This window comes from Anabas testudineus, chromosome 4, assembly GCF_900324465.2.
Source record: "Anabas testudineus chromosome 4, fAnaTes1.2, whole genome shotgun sequence".
Taxonomy (NCBI): domain Eukaryota; kingdom Metazoa; phylum Chordata; class Actinopteri; order Anabantiformes; family Anabantidae; genus Anabas; species Anabas testudineus.
The window spans coordinates 4,573,573-4,598,101 of record NC_046613.1 but is presented as its reverse complement, the minus strand read 5'-3'; the positions used below and the strand labels follow the sequence as shown (position 1 = coordinate 4,598,101).

Genomic DNA, 24,529 nt, shown 5'->3' with positions numbered 1-24,529 from the left:
GAGACTAATTCCAATCAGCAATTAGCCGCCGACCACAGGCTAATCACTGCACCAGCATCCGACCCTCAGAGCAAAATAGATCAATAATATAGGGGATTCATATGGTTAAAGGAATAGCTTGATGTTTTAGAAAACATGCATGAATCAGAGAAGAAGACTGATAATGTACTGTATGTATGATGTATGATACACACATCAACACTTTTGGAGATTTCTGTATTAGACTTTACAAAAAGATCAATATATACAGTTTAAAAGAACACCAGCAGCCTTAATAACCAGAGAGTGTTGGGCACAGCACCATATGCAGATGTTATTTGCTTAGCATGTTGCTATTCTGATGTGTATGGAATGATTGGGCAAACTTTGACTGGCACACTGGATGAAATTTCTCTAAACCTCCATATTTACTTGACAACTTTGATGTAACGCCTCTGAGTTTTGTTTACGGTTAGTATGCATATGTCATGTGGAAGGATTGACACCTTCTTTACCAGTTCAGTCACAACTGCAGCTTGTAAACAAATGTATTATTAGTCTTCAGAGGCTAAGACGTCATCGTTTTTAATGGTGCGACCTGATTTTGTTAGTAACAACTAATTTTAAATAACTTAGGAAGAACTGTAGAGTCATTGATTTATGCTAAGCAGGGCAGGATACAGTATATACTACATAGGTACAATTAACCAGGGTGAAAAGAGGATAGGCAGCAGTCAGCACAAATCCAGTGCACATACATGCTACATCTGCATAGTTGGAGTGAAACCGCATCCTGGCATAAATAGTCCCTGACTGTGCAAATGAAAGGTGTAAAAGAGGCTGCATTGCCATTACTGTACACAATGAGAACTCATTGGGTGAAGCTGTTCGTTGGAGCAGTTAATCACTTGACATAAATAGCCTTAAGAGTAACAATTTACCTGTCGAATTTTACATGTAAAGTCAATCACATTGGTTCCTTCTGCACATACTGCCTGTACTGTAGTAGAAAGCTATTTAGCAGGGATGTTGCGCTGTATGAGGGTGATAGGAGTAATCAAGGAGGGGAGGGGGCTTCTCCATAGGAAGTTCCTGCAAACAGAGTGCACCCACTTTTTAAACCCCATTTGTCTTGTTAATGCTCCCCTCTGATTACCTGATTGCACTGGATGACTGTGGAGAAATCTGATTGCGTAAAATTATATAGAGCAAACTTTTGATTGGGGAGGGATCTGGCGAGCTTGCTGCCACCATTGACAGGCTTTGTGAAATTTGGCCTCGCTGATTTGAAATCAGCTAAGTGTCACGTCTCGTAATTGTAATCAGAACTTAATTTTTTATCCTTGGTCTCTTTCACAGCACAACTTTTCTCGCGTAAACTTTTAAAGCTTGAACAATACTGCAGCTATGTTCTACATACAGTGACATAAAACACAGCCGTCACGTTTTCAAAGTGAGCTCTTACTGAGAGACACTTTGCTTCCATATGGGTCAGTGATGGTGGATCCTCTTTACGTTCATGGTGTGCATAGCTCGACTGTCTCTTAAACATAGCACATCATGAAATCATTAAGTCCTAAGTTAGTTTAGACATATCGCTTTAAGCATAGTTGCTGTTCTCACTTCATTTTGCACTTTGAACTGAACCTCGTATTGGCCCTTTAAAACATCTGGATTAAATCTGTTTAAATGTCAGGAGTATTAATGGTAAACAAAGTAGATACCATCTTTAGCCATAGCCAGCAGTTAAATTATATATTTAAATAGAATTTAAATGTAAATAAATGTATTCAAAAGCCTAAAAAAGATGTCTTTGGAAACTCATTAATCTTATCAATCCTCAATCAACAACAAGATTTTTATAATAATATATTGGTTGTGACATGTCACAGTTTCATTAATTTTCTCACTTAGACTTTCAGTCCAGAATCAAATGTGTATTTCAAGTGTCAAATATTTTTCTTTATTAGATTAGAAAATCAAGGTAATTTAAAGGTAGGGTGATTTCTTTTTTCCAGATGTAATGCTTGTGACATTTCAATGATTGGAACACAATCAGAGGCATTCGAAAATCCATACTTCACAACATTGCATACTCTTCATTAATTAACTTCCTATTGATCGTTGACCTCGCCACTTCAACTTATTTCCATTTCACACATCAGCTTACAATTCAGTCAACTTGTATTACAGTAAAATACAGTGCATGGATAATAATGTAACATCAGTTCTTTCTTTCTTTTCTTGTCATTCCTGTCCTTTCAGACATTTAAAGTGCAGGCTTTAGACTTGGGCTCAAGGACCGACCAAACAGCAGGCTTAAAGGTTGGAGGACGTTATGAATTCTGTGCAGAGCTGTCGCTGTCTGTGTTTTGCATTTATGAGAGCTTTTTTCTCAAGCTAAAATGTGAACTACTGTTAAAGCATGTAAGGCTACACATACAAAGTGCAGTAGTCTTGCGCTAATGTAGCACAAGAATCAAATATTTTAATATAAAACATAACAAAACGGCAAAAGCAATTTCTAATCTTTAATACAGCATTTAGTTGTCAATACAACCATGTTAAAGCAAGTGATAACTCAATTACAAATAGCTCAAATCAGCATAAAGTGACTTGTACTTTCCATCAATATTAGCCATAAGTCCAACTTCCCCAGGTGGCATTCAAATTCGAATTGGCAGCAAATGTCGCATACTGGAAATGCAGAAGTGCATGCACATGTAGTGTTTTTTTAACATATGGATATGTATATATATATATGAATATGCCTACTGTATATGTGTAACATCTATTTTCCATTATCACCAGCAGGCAAACAAAACAAAGGCTCTGTCAACTGTACTTGAGCATCCCAGCAAGTTTAATTATTTAGTGTTTCAATCTAACACAGATCTCCATCAGGTATTGTCCAGCATTTTGTTTTTGTGTTTAGTCTGTTTTTTTTTGGACCAGCACCTGCCCAGGTTTCCTATTGATTTTCTAAATCAATAGGGACTAACATTTAAAAGCTGCATATTATTGTTTTTTCCACCAGAGGTTGTACTGTATTGTCTGCTAATGTTGTTATGGAAAACATGTGAAAAACACTGTAAGGGACTTAAGCTGGCACTAATTTCAAGTTGTAAGTCAAATATTTTAGCTCTGTTTTGGTCTCCACCAATGCCTAAGAAAATGTTTTTCCCTTTAAATGCTAAAAACCTATGCTCACTTTGTTGTTGCTAATTTTGTCTTTCTACCATTTGAGTGTAGTTGGACATGTGGTGTAAATAAAGAGATTTTTCACACAAAAAAGTGGAGCTGTAAACAGGGTTGATAAAAACGTAATTTCTTAAATCAACCTAATCAAAAATAAATAAATAAATAAAAAGGAAATGTACAGGCCCATGAGCTGAAAAACACTAAAGTGCAGAGCTAAAGTCAAGTGTAGATGTGGTCATAATTATTTATCTGCTGGTTACTGTGAGTGACCACTTAACATTACACATACTGATTTGATGCTTTGTTACTATAAAGAAAATATCAACTAGTGCAGCTTTAAGATTAGTAAACCACGCATGAGCTCTAAGACAATTCAATAACATATAGTATTACCTTTCTGACAAATTTGAAAATAGGAGCAGCTTGTAGATGTTTTGAAATTCTTGAAATGCCAAAAAGGTGATAACACTGCTTGCTTTGTTCCCCAAACTACATTGTGTATACTATGACAGAATATGCAATTTCCTGTATTTAGCATCAGGTTTGTTCAGGCTTACATATAGTCACACTGTCAGAGCCTTTAATCTGGGTTTATTCACCTTAAAGTCAACTTTCTTTGTTGAATAGATTGCTGCAAAATTTAAAGTAGACTGTAGAAGGACAAAAACTTAACTTGCCTCGTCCATTGTGTCTTTAGATGTTTTGATAGAATCTTAGTTCAGAGTGTCCAGAGGATAATGACAGTCACACTGCATGGAGGAGACATCATTATATACTCAACAACTCCTCAACATTTTGGACCATCTCCACGCAGCATTCTTTTTGGCTCCTGAGCCTCCAGCCACCTGCGCGACTTGTAATAAAACTGTCACAAATGAATGAAAGTTGGGTGGAGGAGGGAGGGGGCAGAGGGGGGTTAACACAGATGTCCAAATAAAGTGTGAATGATTCATTTTGCCAAGATTAGTGGCATTCTCCGGCAGAAACTTTCCCATGGCAAAGGAACTCGGCTGCTTTCATTACTGCCCTGCGGATTGTCATCATAAATTGATTTTCAGTCTGAAAGACAAATTAAATTGCACATAAAGTACAACAGAAAGAACAAGAAACTGTCTGTTTCTCCATTTTCTTCCACAGCTCCCATTCCCTCCCTTCTCTTTGTTGTCCCCTTTTTGTCAATTTCCCGTGTCTCTCACATCTAAGTGATCCAGAGTGTTCAAACTTAAATTAAGATCTCCGGCAAGATAAACAGTTAAAACCAGTTCCCATAGTTACGGCTCACACAGTGTGGTGATTGCATTATAATCCGACAGCAATCAACTCTAAATGAAACAGGGATGATAAGGGTGCTATTTTCTGTGTGTGTGTGTGTATGTGTGAGTGTGTGTGTGTGCTTAAATGTAGCTTATTTCTTTCCTTTGTTCGACTTAGATTTTTATTACCTTCCAATCAGGTCAGCTCCACAGTGGAGAGTTTTTGGACAAACATGGCCATGACGTGGGCAGAATGAGATTAAGACACCACAGCAAGGCCTCAGTGAAGGGTCTTCAGCTGATGTGGAAAATTCAGTGTCCCGTAATAACTCACGAGATAATTCAATCGACGTTAAGTATGAAAGTGAGTTTGCCCTTCAACTTCAAGCAGTGTCTCATCATATCATCATTTACCAAAAGTGGAATAAAAATAATCCAACTAATCTAATCATCAAACAAATGTTTAATGATTCATCAGAACATTTTCTGATAGTTTCTCTCAGTGCTTAGTCCTTCATTCTGGGTGTGAACGTCAAGTTTAATAAGATTCTGTGTTAAGAGTTTTCAGGCCATGTTGGGCCTTACACTCCAGAAATCAAATGTCAAACGTTCATCCTGTAAAAAGAAAAAAGTTGAACCTAGCTCAGTTAAATGCAACATTAAGATGTTGATGCTAAACCAATCGAATACATACAAGACCACAGTCCTTGTACTTCATACTGTAAGTTGAACATTATATTTTTACTGTTTACCTCATGGTCATTGCAATAAATGATTTCAGAGCAAAACTTGGCCTGCATGAACCCTTCATCAGATGTACCACTCTGCTCTTGGCTCAGAGGGTCATAAGAAGGTCATATTTTGACTGTCTTTGTTCTAATAGCAAATAGCAACAGGTCCTCCGAACTAGATGACAAGTTAACTAAACTGACAATTTTACAAACTGTACCTTCAGTATTTAAGGTATGACACTGCCCACACACAGTTTGTAAGATTACAATGTTTATTGAAACAACATTTAATTGAGGATTGTGCCCATGAAATATTGAAAAATGTACTCATGCTATTTCTACTTACTTTAAGCTTTAAACTTTGTAGTCATGGTAAAGAAATCAGCATTGACTTTAGCCTTTTTGACCCAACCATTCATCTGTCTTCTTTTCAATGAGTTTTGGAGTGCTGTAAGATTTCCCTGTGCCACTAACAGACCACAGTCATAATTGAAGAAGCCCTAAAGGGTCATTGTGAAGTGATCATACTGTAGCTTGTGTTTAGGCAATATACAAACATCCAGTGCTGTTGTGTTTCCCGAAAATGAGCACAGCACTTAAACTCACATTAGTTCTTGGTTCGTAATCTTTCCAAATTCTGAAGCATAACCAACACCCGATTGTTTCTCTTTATCATCAATTTTTCATGGCAACACTAAATGGAGAGGCTTTCCTGTTCATTCTTCCATGTCTGAGACTTGGTGTCTCTGTGGGAAGAATGCTGCTCATCTGAGATGTCTGCAGGTTGTCAGAGCAAGAGGGAAAAGGAGCGAGGGTAGGGCAGACCCCGAGGCAGCCCCATGACAAACAAGAGAGGCATCTGTGAGTGGAAGCCATCATCAGTCATCCTAAAGAAATTATCCCCTCTGCCATGTGCCACTGATCAACAAGAACCTGCGTGCTCAGACCACTTTGCCAAAAGACAAAACCCTCTTTCATTATTGGCTTGTTTTAATCTATATTAGACTGAGCACATATCACTGCTTCTTAGCACTTCTTTCATTTGATGTTTCACATGATTGAGATGGAGCATATAGATTTGGCATGGTGCTTCAATGAAAGAAAAATGAGCAAATTGAAGAAATGCCACTCCTGAACAAAACGGCCAGATTTAAACAAAGAAACAACTTTAGCTTCCAAAGTGCATTGTGCTGCATAACAGCGGCTATATGCACAGTACGCAACACAGAGTGTGTCATTGTAAATATAAAAAGGGAAAGAGCAGTCATTCAGTAAAGTGGGGTTAGAGCCAAATGAAATATGCTCCCAATTATGGCAATGGGTGTAAGGAGCTAATAAAGTGAATGTCCCTACAAGACACTGAACCCTAATGGATCCCAACTAATTTGCTTTGACTGATGAATTTCCCACTCCAGTTGTGTGGGGTTGAATAATTATGAAATTTATCACAAGACATTGAGACTCATTAAGGATTCACGACATTTCATTAAAGCAATGTTGTTAGAGGCAGCACATGGTGTTCTGTTTGTGTTTGTACGTGTGCGCATGCAGAGAGTCTGAAATAGTGTGTAGAAGTAATTATCAAGCTATTAAAGCACTTGAAGGAAGGGCTGCTTTTGCCTCTCTCTGTCATTTAGTTTCTGAATTCCAGCATTTCACATCTTTTTATTTCCACTGCATTGAGACATTTTCTGGCACTATTGTGCACATTCATTACTGTCAAGGGCTTCTGATGTGTTTGAAAATGTGCATCTTGATCCATCAAAGACCTACAAAATCCATTACATTTATGTGAAAATGCTGTACCAGTCTAAATAGGTTCTTTATATATCCTTAGAGTAGAAGCCTGCTTCGGAGGATTAAATCCTATACATACTGCTTAACGTATGGTTAATTCTGGGGAACAAAAGTCACTCATAGAGATTTTCAAATAAAATGTAACTGTAAAAGTGATAAAACTGTGAAAGTGTTGCCATATATGAACCAGACATCCTGATATCTACTGGTGAGCCTAGCCAATATGGGGGTTAGAATGACCATTATATGTAATTCTGTTTAATAAACACTTTTCCCTTTGCTTTACAATTGCTTCACTGTTATGTGTTGTTTGCTTGAGTAAAGACCTTCAATTTAGGCCATTTGCAACAATGGATATGTCTAAAAATATGCCCCAAGAGTAGCATGTAATTTTCCACACAGCAGTGACGTGCTACTGTATATAAAGACATACAGCACTAGACATAAAGACAACCAGCACTACAGGACCTCTTGTTCTCAAAGGAATACTTTGACATTTTGGAAAAGTATATCAGTGCCATTCATAGTATGTGTACTAAGGATAGAGCAGCAGAAGCAGCATGGATAGCCTAGCTTAGCATAAAGGTGAAGGCATTTGTTTTACTCGAAGCAGACTGGTCCTCACGAAATCAACCTTTCAAAGCTGTAACATGTTTCGATGCCTCACTTCGTCAGTCTGATTACAGGTGGTCCATATTCAATACTATCGTGAATCACCACTGGCTTAGTGTTGCTTTGTCTAAAGATTAATTTCTTAAATATGCACATAAAACCCGCATTAGATGATTTGTGGGCAGTTTTCGCAAACAGAAACAAGCTGTAACCACAATACATAATATTTCCTTTTAAGTTATCAGGAAAAGCAAGATGTTGCTAACTTACACATCTAAAGATTTCCTGACTTAATATCTACTTCATGTCCTGACAAACACGTTTTGTTTGTTAAACCCTACTAATCGTCTGCACGTGACTAGTTATTCTATTGTGACCATGTGACTTGTGGCTACATATGTCAAATACAATGAACGGTAAGCTGTGCTAGATTCACAGACCACTTTAATCGCAATTGTTCTTTGAGTCTTTTGATCTTAGGACGACTATATTGGTTCTGACACGGTTTTCCCAGTTGTTGCAGCGCCTGTAACTGATGGAATCAAGAACAAACTGATAACTGAACAAGATCAACACAACAAATGAATGAAATGAGACATATTTTCAGAGGAGAATATTGAGCAAAACACGACTGGCTGTTTGACTGTTTCGTGACCCAAGCTAAGCTGGGACCATATGGTGAAATAGTGGAGTACAGAGAAAATACCACAAGAAAAAGCAGCACCGCCATGAACTCAGATTGCAGGCTTTAATTACATTCATTTAGTCCTTCTGAATGTGCTTATTTTTGTGTCATTTAAACTGCACTGTGCATAACTGTATTGTCCCATAAAATTGAACTGGAGCGTATCGATCTGCAATGTATTGAATGGAATATGCCCTTACAGTATGTTTTCCACAGATGCAACACAAGTGGTATTTTCCGATCAAACTTAAGAAACAACCCTTAAATACCACAAAACATTGTTTTATGCTTTGTTTTTTGCTGATTAAACAAATGAGACACAATGTTTAATCTGTGATCTTTAGGTGGTTTAGGTGGTAGGTGGATTTTTGTTACAATGTGATAAAGCCATATTCCAAAATCAAATCTAATGCTTGTGTATCCCAACACCAGCACAACTCAACAAACTCAACACTCAACAACAGAAATTGATATCCTGTAGGCTGTTTCCAGTCTTAATTTTGTGGAATTAGCTAACTTTTTTGACTTTAAGTACATTTTAACATAAAAGTTTACATTTTAGTGCTTAACTTAAAATTTCAAACATTTCAGAACTTGAAATTATTTTTTAAAAAGGGAAAGAAAGATAAATAGTATAATAGCAGACTTTAAAGAATGCAGCTGTTGTCAGTCACCAGAGACTCACGTTTTTTAACTTATGAACTTACTTAGAAGTTATGGATAGACACATTCTTGGTGTCTTTAACATACACAGTACATTGAGAAAAGTTGGAACATTCAAACAAGATAATATTAATATTAATATTGTTGTATTGTTGAAGAGCAAATTGCATATATATATATATATATTTTTTACTTAATATAAAGTCTTGGCAGCTTTCACTCATATTTAAGTTGAAACAACAAGCTATACCTATTTTACAGAGCAGATACGAGAACACTATCAGTCCTCTCATCTAACTTAGCGCAAAATGTCAAACCATTGCTTTAATGTGTTTTTAGCCTGCTGCTCGTTCAGTAGATTTCATTTGGAGATCTTTTTGCGGAGTCTGCCATCCTCTGTGCAGTCATGGAGTGGGTCTCCTCTATCTGCAGATAATCTGAACTCTAATCTTCTCTCATCAGTTGGCTCAGCTAACTGAATATCATTCTCTCTAAAAGACAGCGCACGCACACTTGCACTAAAGTGAATGTGATGCTATATCACAAACAGGAGACAAGGCCACACATAGCTGTGGTAAACAATCTAATGTGATCTTATGAGTAGAGCGTCTGAGAACATTATGGTGACCTGCATGTTGTTTAGTTAGAAGACTGCCTGCAGTGGGTAAACTAGCCAATTGAAATTGGCCTCTCAGTGTTATGTTAATAGAATATAACACAAGGCGAATCCCAATCTGAAGTTAACCACAGTATTGAATGTGGCGCTCTTGCTTTTTCCCACAGGACAAGCAGCTTCATTATGAAGCACCGTGGTCTCCTTTTCATCTCGGTGAGATCACCCCTGTGGGGAGAATCAACACTGCGAGCCACATCTGACGCTCTCTTGTCCCTGTTTAAACATTGAAGTAGTGTTACACCATATTGTTGTGTGTCGCTGTTTTTTTTTTTTTTTTAATCTGGTCTGCTTTATAATGCAGCTGCTTGGAAACTGCCACAGAACTGAAAGATCTCAGCGGAGAAAGGAGATGATCAATTTGTGAGGGAACACCCCCCCCCTCACACACACACACACCCACACACAGCTCTCTGACCCCTCCACCTCCTCCTCCTTCTCACTTCAAATAGCCATAATTATTTTGCAAAGAGAGCTCCAGCAAAAGAACACGCAGAGTAATTTCTCTTGCCCAGTTATGAAAAGCTCATTAAAATAGGCCTGGAACAAACAAAGCTTTTCCCGTGAGGCCTCTTTTCAAATCTATTTCATAATTTCCCTCTGTTTTAATCATTTATATCAATTAATCATTCCTTGGTGGAAAAGATATTCTTCGCCATCTTCTGTGGTTTTTTTGTTCTAGCGAGTGAGAGGCTTGATGGGGACGTCAGGAGAATATGGCTCAAACCAAGGTGGAGTAGCACTGGCTTTGCCAAAGGGAAATCAGCTTGATGCAGCAGAATCTCTTTGGAGCTGCAGGAATAATTAAACAATTAAAGTCAAGAAAAAGATCATCTTTATACATCTGATGTCTTTCTAATTAAGCCAGGGGCATCTTATAATAAAGCTGTTTTGTCATGTAAAACCACTCAACCCGGTGAATCTCAAACAACTTTTCTCTGAGGGAACTTTTCTACAACAGCAACACTTTTTTTTTTTTTTTTTTTTTTGAAGTTCCACTGAACACGTCACTTGTTTTTGCTCACTTTCAGGCTGTTGCACTGCAACACTTTAACCTTTTATTAGGGAAAAGCTAAATTTAAAGGACGGATATTCCTTTTTCTTCCAGCATCGCGTTGGAAAACATGTCAGCACCACATTATTTTTATTAAAAGGTGTTGCAATTGCTTCCAGTGCATGTGCCTTTGATGACTGGATGAATTAAAGGATCTCAGCCAAAACGAGGTCTTGCAGATTAGCCTTAATAGATGTTGAAACCAATGACCCGAGGCTTAATGAGGTTGTAAACGACAGCAGGCCTCGCTGCGATTATTTCCAGTGACAGACGATGGCGCCACTACGCAGCTATTAGGCCTCGATATTCTCCAGAGGTTGGAGTCACCCTCGGTAAACTAAGTAGTTATTGAATGTCAACTAATTAAACTCAGACGTGAGATGAATGTAGCCTATTGGATGTTGCCATGCAGCTTGAGTGTATAAAAAAAAAAGAAGTTCAGTCTGATCCTGATGGAAACAAGTCAAAATCACACAACAAATCTCACTTTTTATGAAACGATACGTAGCCAATCATTCACTTTATTAATTAGAAACACAGAAGATAATAAATTAGCCGACACCACTGAGTATTGCAGTTAATTTCTGAGGACGCCCGCCGAGACCAGGCTTGTTCTGTGTTTGTGATGATGATCAGTGTGATTGTTCTTCTTTTGCAGCCTGTCTGAGCTGTCCGTGCCAGTGTGTGGGGTGTTCTGGACGCTCCTCTCCTCTCCTCTCCTCTCCTCTCCTCCTCTCCTCTCCTCTCCTCTCTCCTCTTCCTCTCCTCCTCCTCCTCCTCTCCTCTCCTCTCCTCTTCCTCTCCTCCTCTCCTCTCCTCTCCTCTCCTCTCCTCTCCTCTCCTCTCCTCTCCTCTCCTCTCCTCTCCCTCCTCTCCTCTCCTCTCCTCCTCCTCTCCTCCGTCTCCTCTCCTCCTCTCCTCTCCTCTCCTCTGTCTCCTCCGTCTCCAGCCTCTGAAAGCCTCCCTCTGATTGGCTGGATTTGTTATTCTCCTTCAATGCGCCGCGCTCTGATTGGCTGGCGCGGCCCCTTCGTCACGCGGCTAAAAGGGGTTTTTACTGGAGGTGTCTTCCTGTCACTGACACATGTCGAGCAAGCAGCTAACGGGACCGGAGCCCGGAGACCGGAGCGAACAGCGGCCACTCTCCACTCTCCACTCTCTACCCTCTGCCTTCGTCTCTCCTGCCGACGCACGCTCTGCTTTGTTTTTACTGAGGAAATTACGGCATGCGTAGCCCCGTGACTGCGTCTTGCAATGGACTCCTTCTGTTCGGGCGAAAAGCAGAGCAGTAAAGCGGCAGCGGAGCGGGAACAGTGGAAATACTACCTGACAACTCCATTTGCTGCCAGCGAAGAGACGAGCTCGGCTCCTCGCTGAGGTTGTCGCCGGTCCCGCGCACTTTTCTGGGACTCTCGTAGCCCCGACGCTCCCCGCTCCGCTCCCCGCCCGTCAAGTGAACAACTTTACAGCCATTACACTTAACAGAGACAAACGAGGTGGGTGGTTCTTCGTACTTGAGCTATGTCGCGCGGTGAATTATTAATATAATTATTATTATTATTATTATTTTTTGTCTTCGTAATTACAGCTGTTTTCCGCTTGAAACCAGCCTCGTCGAGTCCGCCTGGGTTTGATCTTTTCAGGCTGTTAATAGTGAAGGTATCTGTATGGTTGTTTATCCCGCAGTGTGATGGTACATTTCTTCTAGCATCACGTTATTTTCCATTAAAGAGCAGCAGCAGCCAGCGGACAGGACCTTTTAGCACACGGCTCCCCCCCTCTCCCTCTCTCTCTCTTTATTTTCTTCTATCTTGGTCTCTGTGCCCAAATTGCCTGCCCGTGTAATTACTTGAGTTAGCCCATTTAAGTTAAAAGCCGCCCCCCCCCCCTCCTCTTCCCACTTCTCCTCCTGTCCCCTCCATCCCTCAGCGGAAAAAAGAAACTCCTCTCTGAATGAAACTTGACGATGGTCTGTCTTGTTTATCCAGGGAGTCACTTTCAGGTCGGCTTTTTGATTCATCTCCTTTTAGATTTAATCAGCACTGAGGTACGCTGTGGTTTGTCCCTAAGAGCCATCGCTAATGGGCTTACTGAATGCTTTTCTGTGTGCACCCCCCCCCCCCCCCTCCCCTCCCCTCCCATCTCTAATTAGCCTACCTGCCTTTCAACAAAGATTTGGCTTTATCCAGGCATGTAGTCTGCCTGACCAAATTGGAGAGGACTACATTTGAAAGAAACCTGCGTTCATTTAGCGGGTGAAACAAATGCCTGCATTTTATTAGATTAGAACACTTAACATCATTACAGGAGCTCTGTGGTATATGGGGGCTATGTGTCCTATTTAGGTGCTGTTGAATGTTGGTCTAGAGCTCACAGGGCAGATCGTATTAATAGTTCAGTTCCCACAAAGCAGCAGTTATTGGGAAACACAGCAACATGTCAACATGTGTCTGTTTCAGCCTATTCATACAGCATTCCTTCCGTTTTGTAAAAACTACGACCTCCCAGCTTGTCAAACTGCAAAAGAGTGCATTATGCCATTTAGAATTTCAGCTCAACAAAAGCCTGTCCTGTGTAATTGTTTCTTTGACCCACGGTGTTATCAGTTAACAGACATTCATCATGAGAGGTCCAAGGAAGCAACAGCATGGGGATGAGACACAGATCAAGGGCAGATTAGTGTACTAAATGACTTGTAGCTCTCTTGTAGCAGGACAGGACTCTGAACTGTTCCCTTAATGAGATCAGCTATTGTGCTTTGGTATGTTTTGCAATCTGCAGCCGTTCAAAGACCACACCGATGCAACAAGATGTTCAAGAGGCTGGAATTTGAAATTTGATGATTCAATTTTGGAGTGTGGTTCATGTCACATCACTCAATTGTAAAGAAATTCTAAATTTCTCAGACCGTTCTCAGATCTGCTCCCCAACTGTGTGCAAACTGGTATTTACATGGCAAAAGTAGAGGCTGTAACCTTCTGGGTGTGACCTGCACAACTGATGGAACTGTCAACATCATCTTCTTTGTGTGTATTTTTAGGGACAATGGTGAATCCCGGAGGCAACAGCCAGCCACCACCAGTGGGCACAGGTTCTCTGTCTTGGAAGCGGTGTGCAGGCTGCGGGGGCAAAATCGCAGACCGCTTCCTCCTTTACACCATGGACAGCTATTGGCACAGCCGATGCCTCAAGTGCTCCTGCTGCCAGGCCCAGCTGGGCGAAATCGGCACGTCGTGCTACACAAAAAGTGGCATGATCCTCTGTAGAAACGACTATATCAGGTGAGAAAAAGACCTCGTAGTGCACAAATGTATTGCATAGATGAGTGCAAATTTTCAGACGACTGTCACCGATTGTTATTACCACGTAAGTTGTTCTGATGCTTCAGTTAACTCACTACCCATGTTGCACGAGTCTTTTGGACAGTTGTATTATTCAGAAACCAGACAACTTTACTTTTAAAAGCCCTGGAATATATAAAGCAATAACATGACATTAAGTTAAAACCAGGTCTTGATTTACGTAGATCTTTGCTCGTCATGCAATGAGCTGCAAGGTTGGATGTTTTTCTGCAGAACATGTGTCTCAAATTGTACTAACATCATCAGTGCTCATTAAAGTATCCTGGTTGAAGTCTCCCTGGTCTCCCCCGAAAGAGGTCAGACATGCTGGCATGTTGACAGAGCACAAAACAAATGAGTTGTTCTGCAGGCCATCTGCATATCTGTCCTGTTTGCTGTTCATGGTCAACTGAAGGACAGAAAATTGGTCTTGTATGATTTATGGTATGTTTGTTCAGGGAAGTGTGTACAGTGTTCGATTTGGGTTTTATTCTTGTTTTTTATAAATATATACTTAAACCTTTTCATGTAGCAGGAAAGCACCATTAATTAGCAAAGAAAGCTTTTTTAAATATTGAAGTAGGAGAGCCAGACACCCAACCAGAGCTTATTGATAAGAGCAGTCTGATGTGACAAGACCAGGCACAGTTTCAAGAAAGTTCAGATACTTTCTTGAATCACACTGGGGTGGAAGAAAAATGCTGATCTATTAATTAATGTGTTATTCTGTAACACTTCAGTTTACTAAACAAAGAAAGAATTATAATAAATGAATGTATCTGAAATGGATTAATTTCTTTTGCATTATTCTAAAACATGGTACTGTATCGCAGTCAACATGCAACGCTGCTATTAAATCTAATTCAAAATCTGAAGTGTGCCTGTGCGCTCTCACACCCACCTCATAAAAAGGATGAGGAAGTCAATGGGGTGCTTCATTCATAATGGGACTATAACGTAATTAAAATTGGAAGGGGGAAAAATGCAGATACACCTTTCCACTTGTAATGAGAGCATGCTTGGTGGAAGAGCTAAAACGCATATTATGGAACCATGAGATCTCTGTAGAGATAAAGACAGGAGTGGGGGAAAAAAACATCTGACAGTGAGTCTACACAATTAAATGCTTTAATTATAGTCCCCCTCCATTTCCTTTAGTCCTGATGGGTTTTATCTAATGAGATCTGGTCCCTGGCTTGTATCCTCTCCCAATGACGTGTCCGAAATGAATGAGAGCCACACTGCAAACAAAACATTTAATTAACCAAATTGGCTTTTGAGAGAGAGCAAGAGAGAAAGACGGATAGAGAAGAGGGATTATTGCGAAGGCCATTTGCTGCTGTTTTTTCCCCCCTCATCTTAAAGGGACAGACCCATTTTTGTACTAGACTGCCAAACTATCAATATGACATCCATTTTCAGATATATCTCCAAACTTATATTAATACAGCTGATATGAAAATGCTCATCTGATTGACCACGAGTGGAGACGCATCACATCATGCCCATAATAGGGTGTATGTCTGGCCAGCAGTGATACCCATCTCCCATCAATCAAGTAGGAATATCACAACAAACATCACAGGAGAAAGCAGCGGCTTTCTCATTTCCATGCAGCGCCACAAAAAGCTTTAATGTCAGTCGTAAAGCCAAAGTTGTTTTTGCTATGGGGATCATGTTGTTTTAAGCTGGAGGTGATATTATTTCTGTGGGCTGCTAGTAGAGGGAGAATTAATTTACTTGTGGCTGCTGGATTCAGGGAGAATGCTGTCCCCTTAATTGAATAAGCCTAGGTAATTAAATGGCACTTTTCCAATAGAATGTGTGAGGTAAATCTAATAGTTGGTTATTTAATATCACTTTGAAGTCTGCCCACTCAAGCACTATGACAGCACAAGAGAATGTGAACTATTAGGCCAGGAAAAAAAACGGGATCTCAGAAATTAATTAAATCGCATGCAATTTAGGGGAAACGTTTATCTTGATTTGTCATAACAGAATTAATTCAAGGCCTTCAATTCACTTGGGGCCAGATCTGTTACTCTGAATTAACCAAGTGTAATTTGGCTGATCCACCACCACCCCTCCACCCCTGCTTGAACACACATACACACGCACGCTTGCACACCTCCCCATCCCCCTTCCTCCAAAAACACATGCACATTCACAGCACAGATCCACGCGCACTCTCCCTCATCCTCACAATCTAAACCCACCTCTCCCCATCCCATCCCCGGCCCCCTACACCCTTTTCTCTAATGCAGCTCCTGCCATTATGCAAAGCCCCGCTTCAGTATCAATATGGCCTAGTGCTTTTAAGGTGCTTTGGCTGCTGATGTAGAGAGGCATTTTTAATGGACTGTGTTGCAGAAATCATTGTTGTGGGGTAATTTTACCCTACTCAAAGGCCTTGGTGAATGAGGTCTGCATTTACCAGACAGCCTAGCAGCAAGCCATGCTATATTTCACCTGGCAGTCAGTGCTGAAATGAAATCCAATAGTCGTTGCCTATATACACAACAGACAGCTCCAAATGTGTTTTTTTGTTTGTTATTTAATTTAATCAGACGTGTTGGTCGTAGCAAAGTCAGATCCACGGGGGAAGAAAACAGATAAATCAAGATAAATCCATCCTCCAGAAACGTATTAAGAACCACTGCTTTTTTAGAGGGAGAAAGGCAGAAACCAGATGTGTCATTGCAAATAAAGAGTCCCTTGGCCTTAATTATACTGACCTGGGGTGTCTGCTTCACCTCGGCGCTTTAGTTCAGTGACAGAAGAGGCCATTAGAGCCCAAGTTCAAACCGATATAGCAGCTTAATTGAGCACCTAAAAGCTCTGGCTCCTTAAATCAAATACTATGAAGAGCTATCCCCTGTTAAAAATAATCAACCTGGTACTACACTGTGGTAAAATACAAAAGGCTGCGGTGAAAACGTCCCGTTGTCTTTGTTTCGACACCTCTCAAAAGCTTTCTCGCGGAGGAAGCTCCTTGAGGAATAAATTCAACTTGAACACAAGGAACGCTTGTGTTTAATCTGAGCTCTGAGGTTGAGTTTTAGAATGAGGCGGCTTTGATATGCAGGAAAGAAGTGTAGTTTTGCTTCTGTGCACACACACCGTGTATGAGCACAAGAGTCTTAAAGCAAGACTCTATATGTTCATTTCCACTATCATGTTTGTCCCAGTGCAAGCCACGAATTGGCAGTGTTGTGACGACAGTCTCCAGTTAATTAGTTTCTGAAATTGAGTTTTGATGGAGCCTTTCCAAATGATGCCAAGACAAAATTTGCTTCTGCCTAGCCTGTCTTATTGAAAGCCATTTCTGTGTCCCTTTGCAGAGAGCTCTGGCTTGTTTGTTTGTCAATATATCTAACAACTGCTTGGGTTATGGTTGGGATGGTGCAAGTGTTTAGTCTTCGTCTCAACGTGAATTTGTTAAATACTTTTCATAAATTTGTCCTCAAGAATGTCTGAACAGAAAAAAATGTAAGCCTTACAACACTTCTTTTTCTTGTTAATTTTAACAACTTTACTTCACACACACACACACACACACACACACCAATGTTAACTACTCACCGTATCCCTTTCTTTTTCCATCCCTCTCCCTCTCTATCCCCTTCTCTCCGGAGCATGTCAGATGCTGTGGTCTTATTTGATTGCTTAGGAAAAGTGCAGTGATAGAGCAAACACCCGGTGAGATATGATGACAAATGGGTCCAGATCCCAGTAAATTACTTTCTGCTCAAATCGAAATTTCATTCAGTTTGCTGCTCACCGAGATGAAGTAATCTAAATTGTGGACTCAGAAGGAAGATAGAAGGGAAGCTGGAGCAAGCATTTCATTATCAAGAGGCAGAGGGAAGAGAGAGAGAGAGAGAAGGTTAGGGACGTAAGAGATGAGCAGAAGCAAATCTAAAGTGTTGACACCATGATTGAAAAGGTTAACCCATGCACATTATATATCAACCCGAGTAGCTACGGGTTTCTAATGGAAACACGGCACTGACAGAGCATTCACAGGAGTCCTAATGGCAAAAGCACTATGTCTCCGCCTAGATGTACAATCAAATCCTCTTAGGCCCTGATTGCTTATGTTCCAGGTTATTATTAGGTTGCAAAAAATGTGCACCAAAAGTAATATGCAGTTTCAGCGCTAGATGCTTGTAGAGGGGTGAGGACTGGAGGATTTATTTTTCTGTTGATATTGTGATGACTTTCTGTTTCTCTCCCTCCTTTTTGTTTTCTTCCCTCCTCCTGCATGTTTTTACTTTAAGTTAGAAATGGAGCTGGGGAATAGTGAACTTATCACTGAATGCAGTTTTCATGGAGTCACACACTCAGCAGACTGTAACACTTGCTCCTTTTCTTCTTTGTCTTTTTTTCTGCTAGATTATTTGGAAACAGCGGCGCTTGCAGTGCTTGTGGTCAGTCCATCCCAGCCAGCGAACTGGTAATGAGGGCGCAGGGCAACGTGTACCATCTCAAGGTAAACTTCACTTTTCTCTATGAGCCTTTAAACTAAAGGAAGGAAGGCTACATTCAGTTTTTATTGTTATTGGTTGTTTTTTGTTTTGTTGTTTTTGATTGTGAAATACTTTTAATAATGATTCCATGGGGACATTGTTGTTGAGGACAGCTGCCATTCAAGGTGCTGATACTACTGGTTGAGGATGTAGCGCTTTGTCCAAGGACACTACAACACGCAGCCAGCAGGAGCCTGGGATCAAACTACCGACCCTTATGGTCCACTCAGGCGTGCCGCTTACATAGATAAATAAAGTTGTTACCTTTATTCATTATGCAGCTTGTCTGAATTAAGATGTCTTATTAGTGAAGAACATTCAGATTCTACATTGTGAGAAATGCTGCTTTTCATCAAAACATCAAAATGTGCTTCAGTAAATCTGTATTTCATACAACAAACTTTTTTATACTTTATATTATAAAAATAAATTTATTATAGAACAAACAATCATTCAAAATGAAAAATGAATCATAAAAAGCTTTAAAAAGTCTGTTAATTAGTACCTGGACACACGTTTGTGCAGAAATACAAACAGGTCTGTGTGTGTGTATCTGTTCACTAGCATGTGTGTTGGCTCCAAGGTGCTATTACATAATAGGATCGAGCGCTGCCTTGTGGTCCGCAGGCCTGGTTGTGATCAGTTCCCTTTCTGTTCCCTGCCTCCCCCTCCACAGTGTTTCACATGTTCCACCTGCCGGAACCGGCTCGTTCCCGGGGACCGGTTCCACTACATCAATGGCAGCCTCTTCTGCGAACACGACAGACCCACAGCACTCATCAACGGTCATTTGAGTTCACTGCAGACGAACCCTCTATTGCCTGACCAGAAGGTAAGACCCCCACCCACCCACCACCCTGAACTTCTCTGCTCCTGACTTCTTTGTGGTCTCTTTTCAAAGTATTAGGACAGGCAGCAGGCTGATGATTTCAAAGTAAAGGGCGAGCCAGTAAGAGCTTGTCATCAGTCAGCTGCAGTCATTAGCAGGAAAAGAAAAACATCTGTAATTTTCACACCAACATTTTTCACTCTGTTTATATTGATGTCGTCGATTCAACTCCACTGCAAGGCATGCAGCAGATATTAAATCTTACAGAGCAGAGATGAATTTTATTTTTAGACAGCCAATGGATTTTTCCATCATTCTTGTTGGAGGACACGCACTCAGAAAATCTGTATTAAGCGTCAGCACAAAACATGTGAAAATTATTTTTTTGTACTGCTGTCCTCGCACTCAGTTTGTTATGAGCAGATACATATTCGACTCATCTTGAATTTATTTGCTGTCCTGGAGCCAGACTTGCAATTGTGCTGAAAAATGACACATGTTACCGTTAATGCAGAGTGTTTAAAACAGCATTTGACTACTCTATCACCAAGACTGGGATCACCTGGGCTAAGTTATTACACCAAGGCCAAAAAGATGTATCCAAGGCCTGAGGTTGGACACAGACGGCAAACTGCAGCACTGTACATCATGAAAGCTGTCATCATGGCTTTCTCTGATTTGATCTTGATGCCTCCAGTGAAAGCAAAACAGAAGGCCTAATCATATACGAAGGATAACTTCATTCTTCAGGACAGCTTCATTCTGCCCACAGGAGATATAATCATTTTTGCCTCACAACAAGGAGCTTTATTGATACCTTGTCTGCACACACAGCACACAGAGAGATATGGGAGGTGTTTGCAGTGTGTCACAGTCAGACTGAAAGAGGAATTATATTGTTGGGAGCATGCATTTCACCTTGAGTGGTTTTGTGAGTAGAAGAGAGGTAGAACTCCATTAAGCCCCCCCCCCCCCCCCCCCCCCCCACACACACACACACACACACACACACCACACACACACACACACACACACACACACACACTCATTCCCTCCCTTCCTCCACGTCACAGACCTTTTAAGGGCTTGTCACTTTTACAAATCAGCTCTTAGAGCTCCTCACATTTAAATTGAAAGCTGCTGCATTATCTAGCTTAATTTTAAATGTCTGTTTAAGTCCTTACTCCCACCCCCAGTGTCTCTTGTAGCACGGCTGGCGTAGTAAATATGAGGCCTCATTGTTTATTTATGCACCAACATCAATTGTAGTGAAAACCGCTGAATTATTGATGCTAAAATGCAATCTGAATATTGGCCCTGGTGCTTTAATTATAGCGGAGAGAGAATTATTAAATAAACAGAGACACATCGCTCAGTGGGAACACTCTCAGGATGCTTTTGTTATCTCGGTGAGTGAAATCAGGAGAATGAAGCACTTCATCACACGAGCGTTCTCATGTCTTTTGCTAAAGAAGAATTTGGACAGCCTCAAATAACACAGAGTTACTCCTCTCAAAATCAATACACCTCATGTATCCTCAACAGCTACTACAACTACATAAATTGAGTCGAGAAGTGCAGGCTGGTTTAGCAGAGAGAAAATGGAGCAGTCACAGGAACACACTGACCATTGTTTTGGTTCTGTGTGATTTTGCTATGACATAATTGGTGTTGTCCACGTTCAGGGCGTGGGACATTTGATGCTCATTTATTAAGCTTTCTTCCCAGCTTCTTTCTAATCTCTTTGTTCACAACAGACAAATTACCTCTCTCGAACAGAGCTGCTTTGACCCAGGGGAGTGAGACCCTCCCAGCGTCAGTCACTTTAATTAGCCTCCAAGTAGGAGTTTGCAATTACTAATAGACTGAAGCCCTCCTAGTGATTTCAGGGATGAAGGCAAAAATAAATCGCCTCTTAGAATTATGAAAGAGGAAAAAAAAACAAAACAAGAAAGATGAAAACGTTGGATACTGATGGAACCCAGACAGATAATTGTCTTTACTCCCCTGCATTTTTCTGTTTCACAGGACTGAACACCTCCTGCAGTTATGTTGGAGCGTGGTTATAATTATACCAAAGAGAATCGCTTCATGAATGCACTTTTAAGTTAATGCTACAGTGGCAAGAAAAAGTATGTTGAACCCTTTGGAATTTCATGGTTTTCTGCATTAATTTGTCATATAACGTGATCTGATCTTCACCTATATCAAGAGTATTAACAAATATACTGTGTCTAAAATAATAAAACTAAAACATTTTGATTTTTCATGTCTTTATTAAGAACAACCATAAATAATATCTCATAGTGCTAGTGGAAAAAGTATGTGAACTGTTAATTGTTAACTGGATGACCATCTTGACAGCAATAACCTCAACCAGGCACTTCCTGTAGCTGTGGATCAGACCTGCACATTGTTCAGGAGGAATTTTAGTCCATTCTTCCTGCAGAACTGCTTTAGCTCTGTCATATTCTTTTTTTCTTCAAGTCGTTCCATAGCATCTCTATTGGGTGGAAGTCTGGGCTTTGACTTGGCCACTCCAAAAGGTGGATTTTGTTTTTTTGAAGCCATCCTGTTGTGGACTTGATCTGGTGTTTTGGGTCATCACTGTAAACTGGCCAGACCTTGATGCAGCAAAGCATTTTTCAATGTACAAAACATTTTGCCAATACTGTTTTGGAGTGTCAGTGTGCTCTTTGACAAACTTCAGGCGTTCAGAAATGTTCTTTTTAGTAAGCAGCGGCTTCCTTCGTGGTGTCCTGCCATAGACACCCTGCTGGTAGACTCATGAACACAGGTGTTCCAAGTGCCAGTTCCAATGATGCATTCAGATCTTTGGTTGTCTCTTTGGCTCTTTCTTTACCTTATTAATGAGGGTTTGTTGTGCTCTTGGGGTCATTTTGACTGACTGCCCACTTCTTGGTAGAGTAGCCACAGTCTCAAAGTGTCTCCATTTGTAGACTGTAGACTGGTGAATTTCTAAAGTCTTGTCTTGTTCTCACTTTCTAACCCTTTCCAGCTTTATATAAATCAACAATTGTGATTGTAGATCCTCTGAAAGCTCGTTTTGGCCAGGCATGGCTCACATAAGCATCTTCTTCTTGTACGAGGCAAACTCAAAAAGTTTAAGCAGTTTTTGTCAGTCAAAGTAGCTCTAGTCCACAACTCCAAACTAATTTTTTTCCAGGTATGCTAATGCCTGAGTTCAGTTAGCTTTTTTGAGGTCACTAGTGTTCACATACTTTTTCTGCTATCACTGATGAGGTTTTTACGGTTGTTAATCAATTAAGACTTGACAGATCAGAATTTTTCTTTATGTTATTATTTTAGGTACATTATATTTGTTGATACTTCAGGCTTAAATGAAGATCAGATTGCAAAAAAACATGAAATTCCAAAAGGTTCACATACTAACTGTGTAAGTAAATGGGACACCAGATGGTTTTCAAAGCCTGACTGATCAATAAATGAAACACTGGAGCAGGAGGAAAGTTGATTCATCAGGAAGCAACGTTGATGACATTTTGTTAACTGATGATCTTAAGGACGGCCTGCCATTATTTAATGTTTTGTTTTTTTGTCTGTCACTATTCAGGTGTGTTAGGCGGGAGCTGTGTGGGAAGCAGGACGTGTGCCTTCATTTTAGCCCTTACTCATTGTCACCTGAGACAGCGTGGATCAGCAGCACCCCAGCCTTTTAGCTGTGCTCCCAGGCCCTTTGCCCTAAAGGAATCCTCTACCCATCTTACCAGTAACCTGACTTTTATTTCTGCAACCCATACCCTACGCTCAGCCTTCAACCTTGGCTTTTCCCCAAGTATGGGTGGATACTTGCACTTAACGCACCTCAATCGGGATGCTGAGGACTCCATGACCTTGGAATTAAAAGACAGGAGCCCGATCAGAATCCAAGGGGACTCTTCAGGAAGACAAAATTAAATAACCCACAAGAGGATGTTGTGACTGAAGTGAGGGAAAGAGAAAAAGACTAATGAGGTTAAAGAGATGCAGGCTTTTCAACTCTGCAGAATTTGTTTAAAGACATTTGGGGGGGGAACTGGGACCTTTTCATTTTTCTTCTCTTCCTTTTCTATACTCATTTCCCAACAACATGGTGTTTCCACTTTATAGGTTTTAAGTGTTGTCAAAGGGGAATGTTTTTTTTTTTTGTTTGTTGCTTTTCTTTGGTGGTCTATATAAATATATATATATATATATATATATAAAAGATGGGGTTTTAAAAAATCTGTGGCTTTTTGTGGAAAACAAATCATGAACACTCTTCTTGGTGTATTTGTAAAACTACCATGTATGTACAGTTTGCATGTAAATGTCGTTGTCCAAGCGTGGCTACAGTACATTCGACCTCTCCGCACTCCGCTCCAGCCCCCCAACCACCCACCTCCTCTCCTCAAAACCTGAACCCATGGCAAACTGAAGAAAGTTGCTTACAGTCAGTAATGTAGAGATCATCACCAACATATAAATGCTGAATGAAAGAGAAATTTATTTGTGATATTTTCCGATACATTTGCTCCAGTATGGTGTATTTAATTAATAAAAATACTGAAGATTATAAGCCTCCATAAATTTATTGTAAAACTTAAGAATGTGTTAGAGTTTGATGAATGTGGGTTTATATTTATACGTAAATGTTTACTCACTTGTTTTTCCCCAATGAAGCATTTAGGTGGTGTCTCTGTCTAAATTACATAATTACTACAACTTCCCCTTAGCTAAGTGCCCAAGAAGTTATCTGTCATTTAAAGGCCTGATGTCGGTGCGTGTCTGCCTTACCATTGAAAATCCTCTGTTGAAGATCCTGCAGCGCTGCCGTTTCATTTGCAGCCTAGCAATCATCAAGGTGCATGATGAGCGTCTAACTGAAAGCGGATAAACATGTATCCTCTCTTTCTGTTCAAATGACCATTTGCTATTCATCACTCTAATACCTGACAGAAACAGAGGAAAATGTCCCTTTGAAGATTCAATTACTGCAGAGAGGGAGAGAGGTGTCTGTCTTTGGCAGGCACAAATTGAATGGGCTATTTGCAGAACAAATTGGTGTTTGAAGTCCTTGCAAGACCTAATAGGTCTGAAGGAGGGACCCGGTAATGGCTGATGCGCTTATCATCAGAGTCAGGGCCCCTCATGAGCTAGAGGGGCTTTCGCTGAAACAATG

At 40.4% G+C, this 24,529-nt stretch overlaps 1 protein-coding gene across 1 annotated transcript; it reads left to right on the top strand.

Moving 5' to 3' along the window:
- The first annotated feature begins 11,639 nt into the window (after positions 1-11,639).
- On the top strand, positions 11,640-24,181 carry lmo4b (LIM domain only 4b). The gene is made up of 5 exons (XM_026346496.1): positions 11,640-12,144; positions 13,689-13,929; positions 18,385-18,481; positions 19,195-19,350; positions 22,943-24,181. The coding sequence occupies exons 2-5, from the start codon at positions 13,694-13,696 to the stop codon at positions 22,949-22,951; spliced, it is 498 nt and encodes a 165-aa protein (XP_026202281.1). The 5' UTR covers positions 11,640-12,144; positions 13,689-13,693; the 3' UTR covers positions 22,952-24,181.
- Positions 24,182-24,529: the final 348 nt, after the last annotated feature.

What these genes read in the sequence shown, in the direction of transcription:
- lmo4b (XM_026346496.1), top strand. Translation starts at nt 13,694, where the DNA reads ATGGTGAATCCCGGAGGCAACAGCCAGCCACCACCAGTGGGCACAGGT. An exon ending in TGTAGAAACGACTATATCAG is followed by an intron (nt 13,930 to 18,384) that starts GTGAGAAAAAGA and finishes TTTTTCTGCTAG; the next exon opens with ATTATTTGGAAACAGCGGCG. An exon ending in GCAACGTGTACCATCTCAAG is followed by an intron (nt 18,482 to 19,194) that starts GTAAACTTCACT and finishes CCCCCTCCACAG; the next exon opens with TGTTTCACATGTTCCACCTG.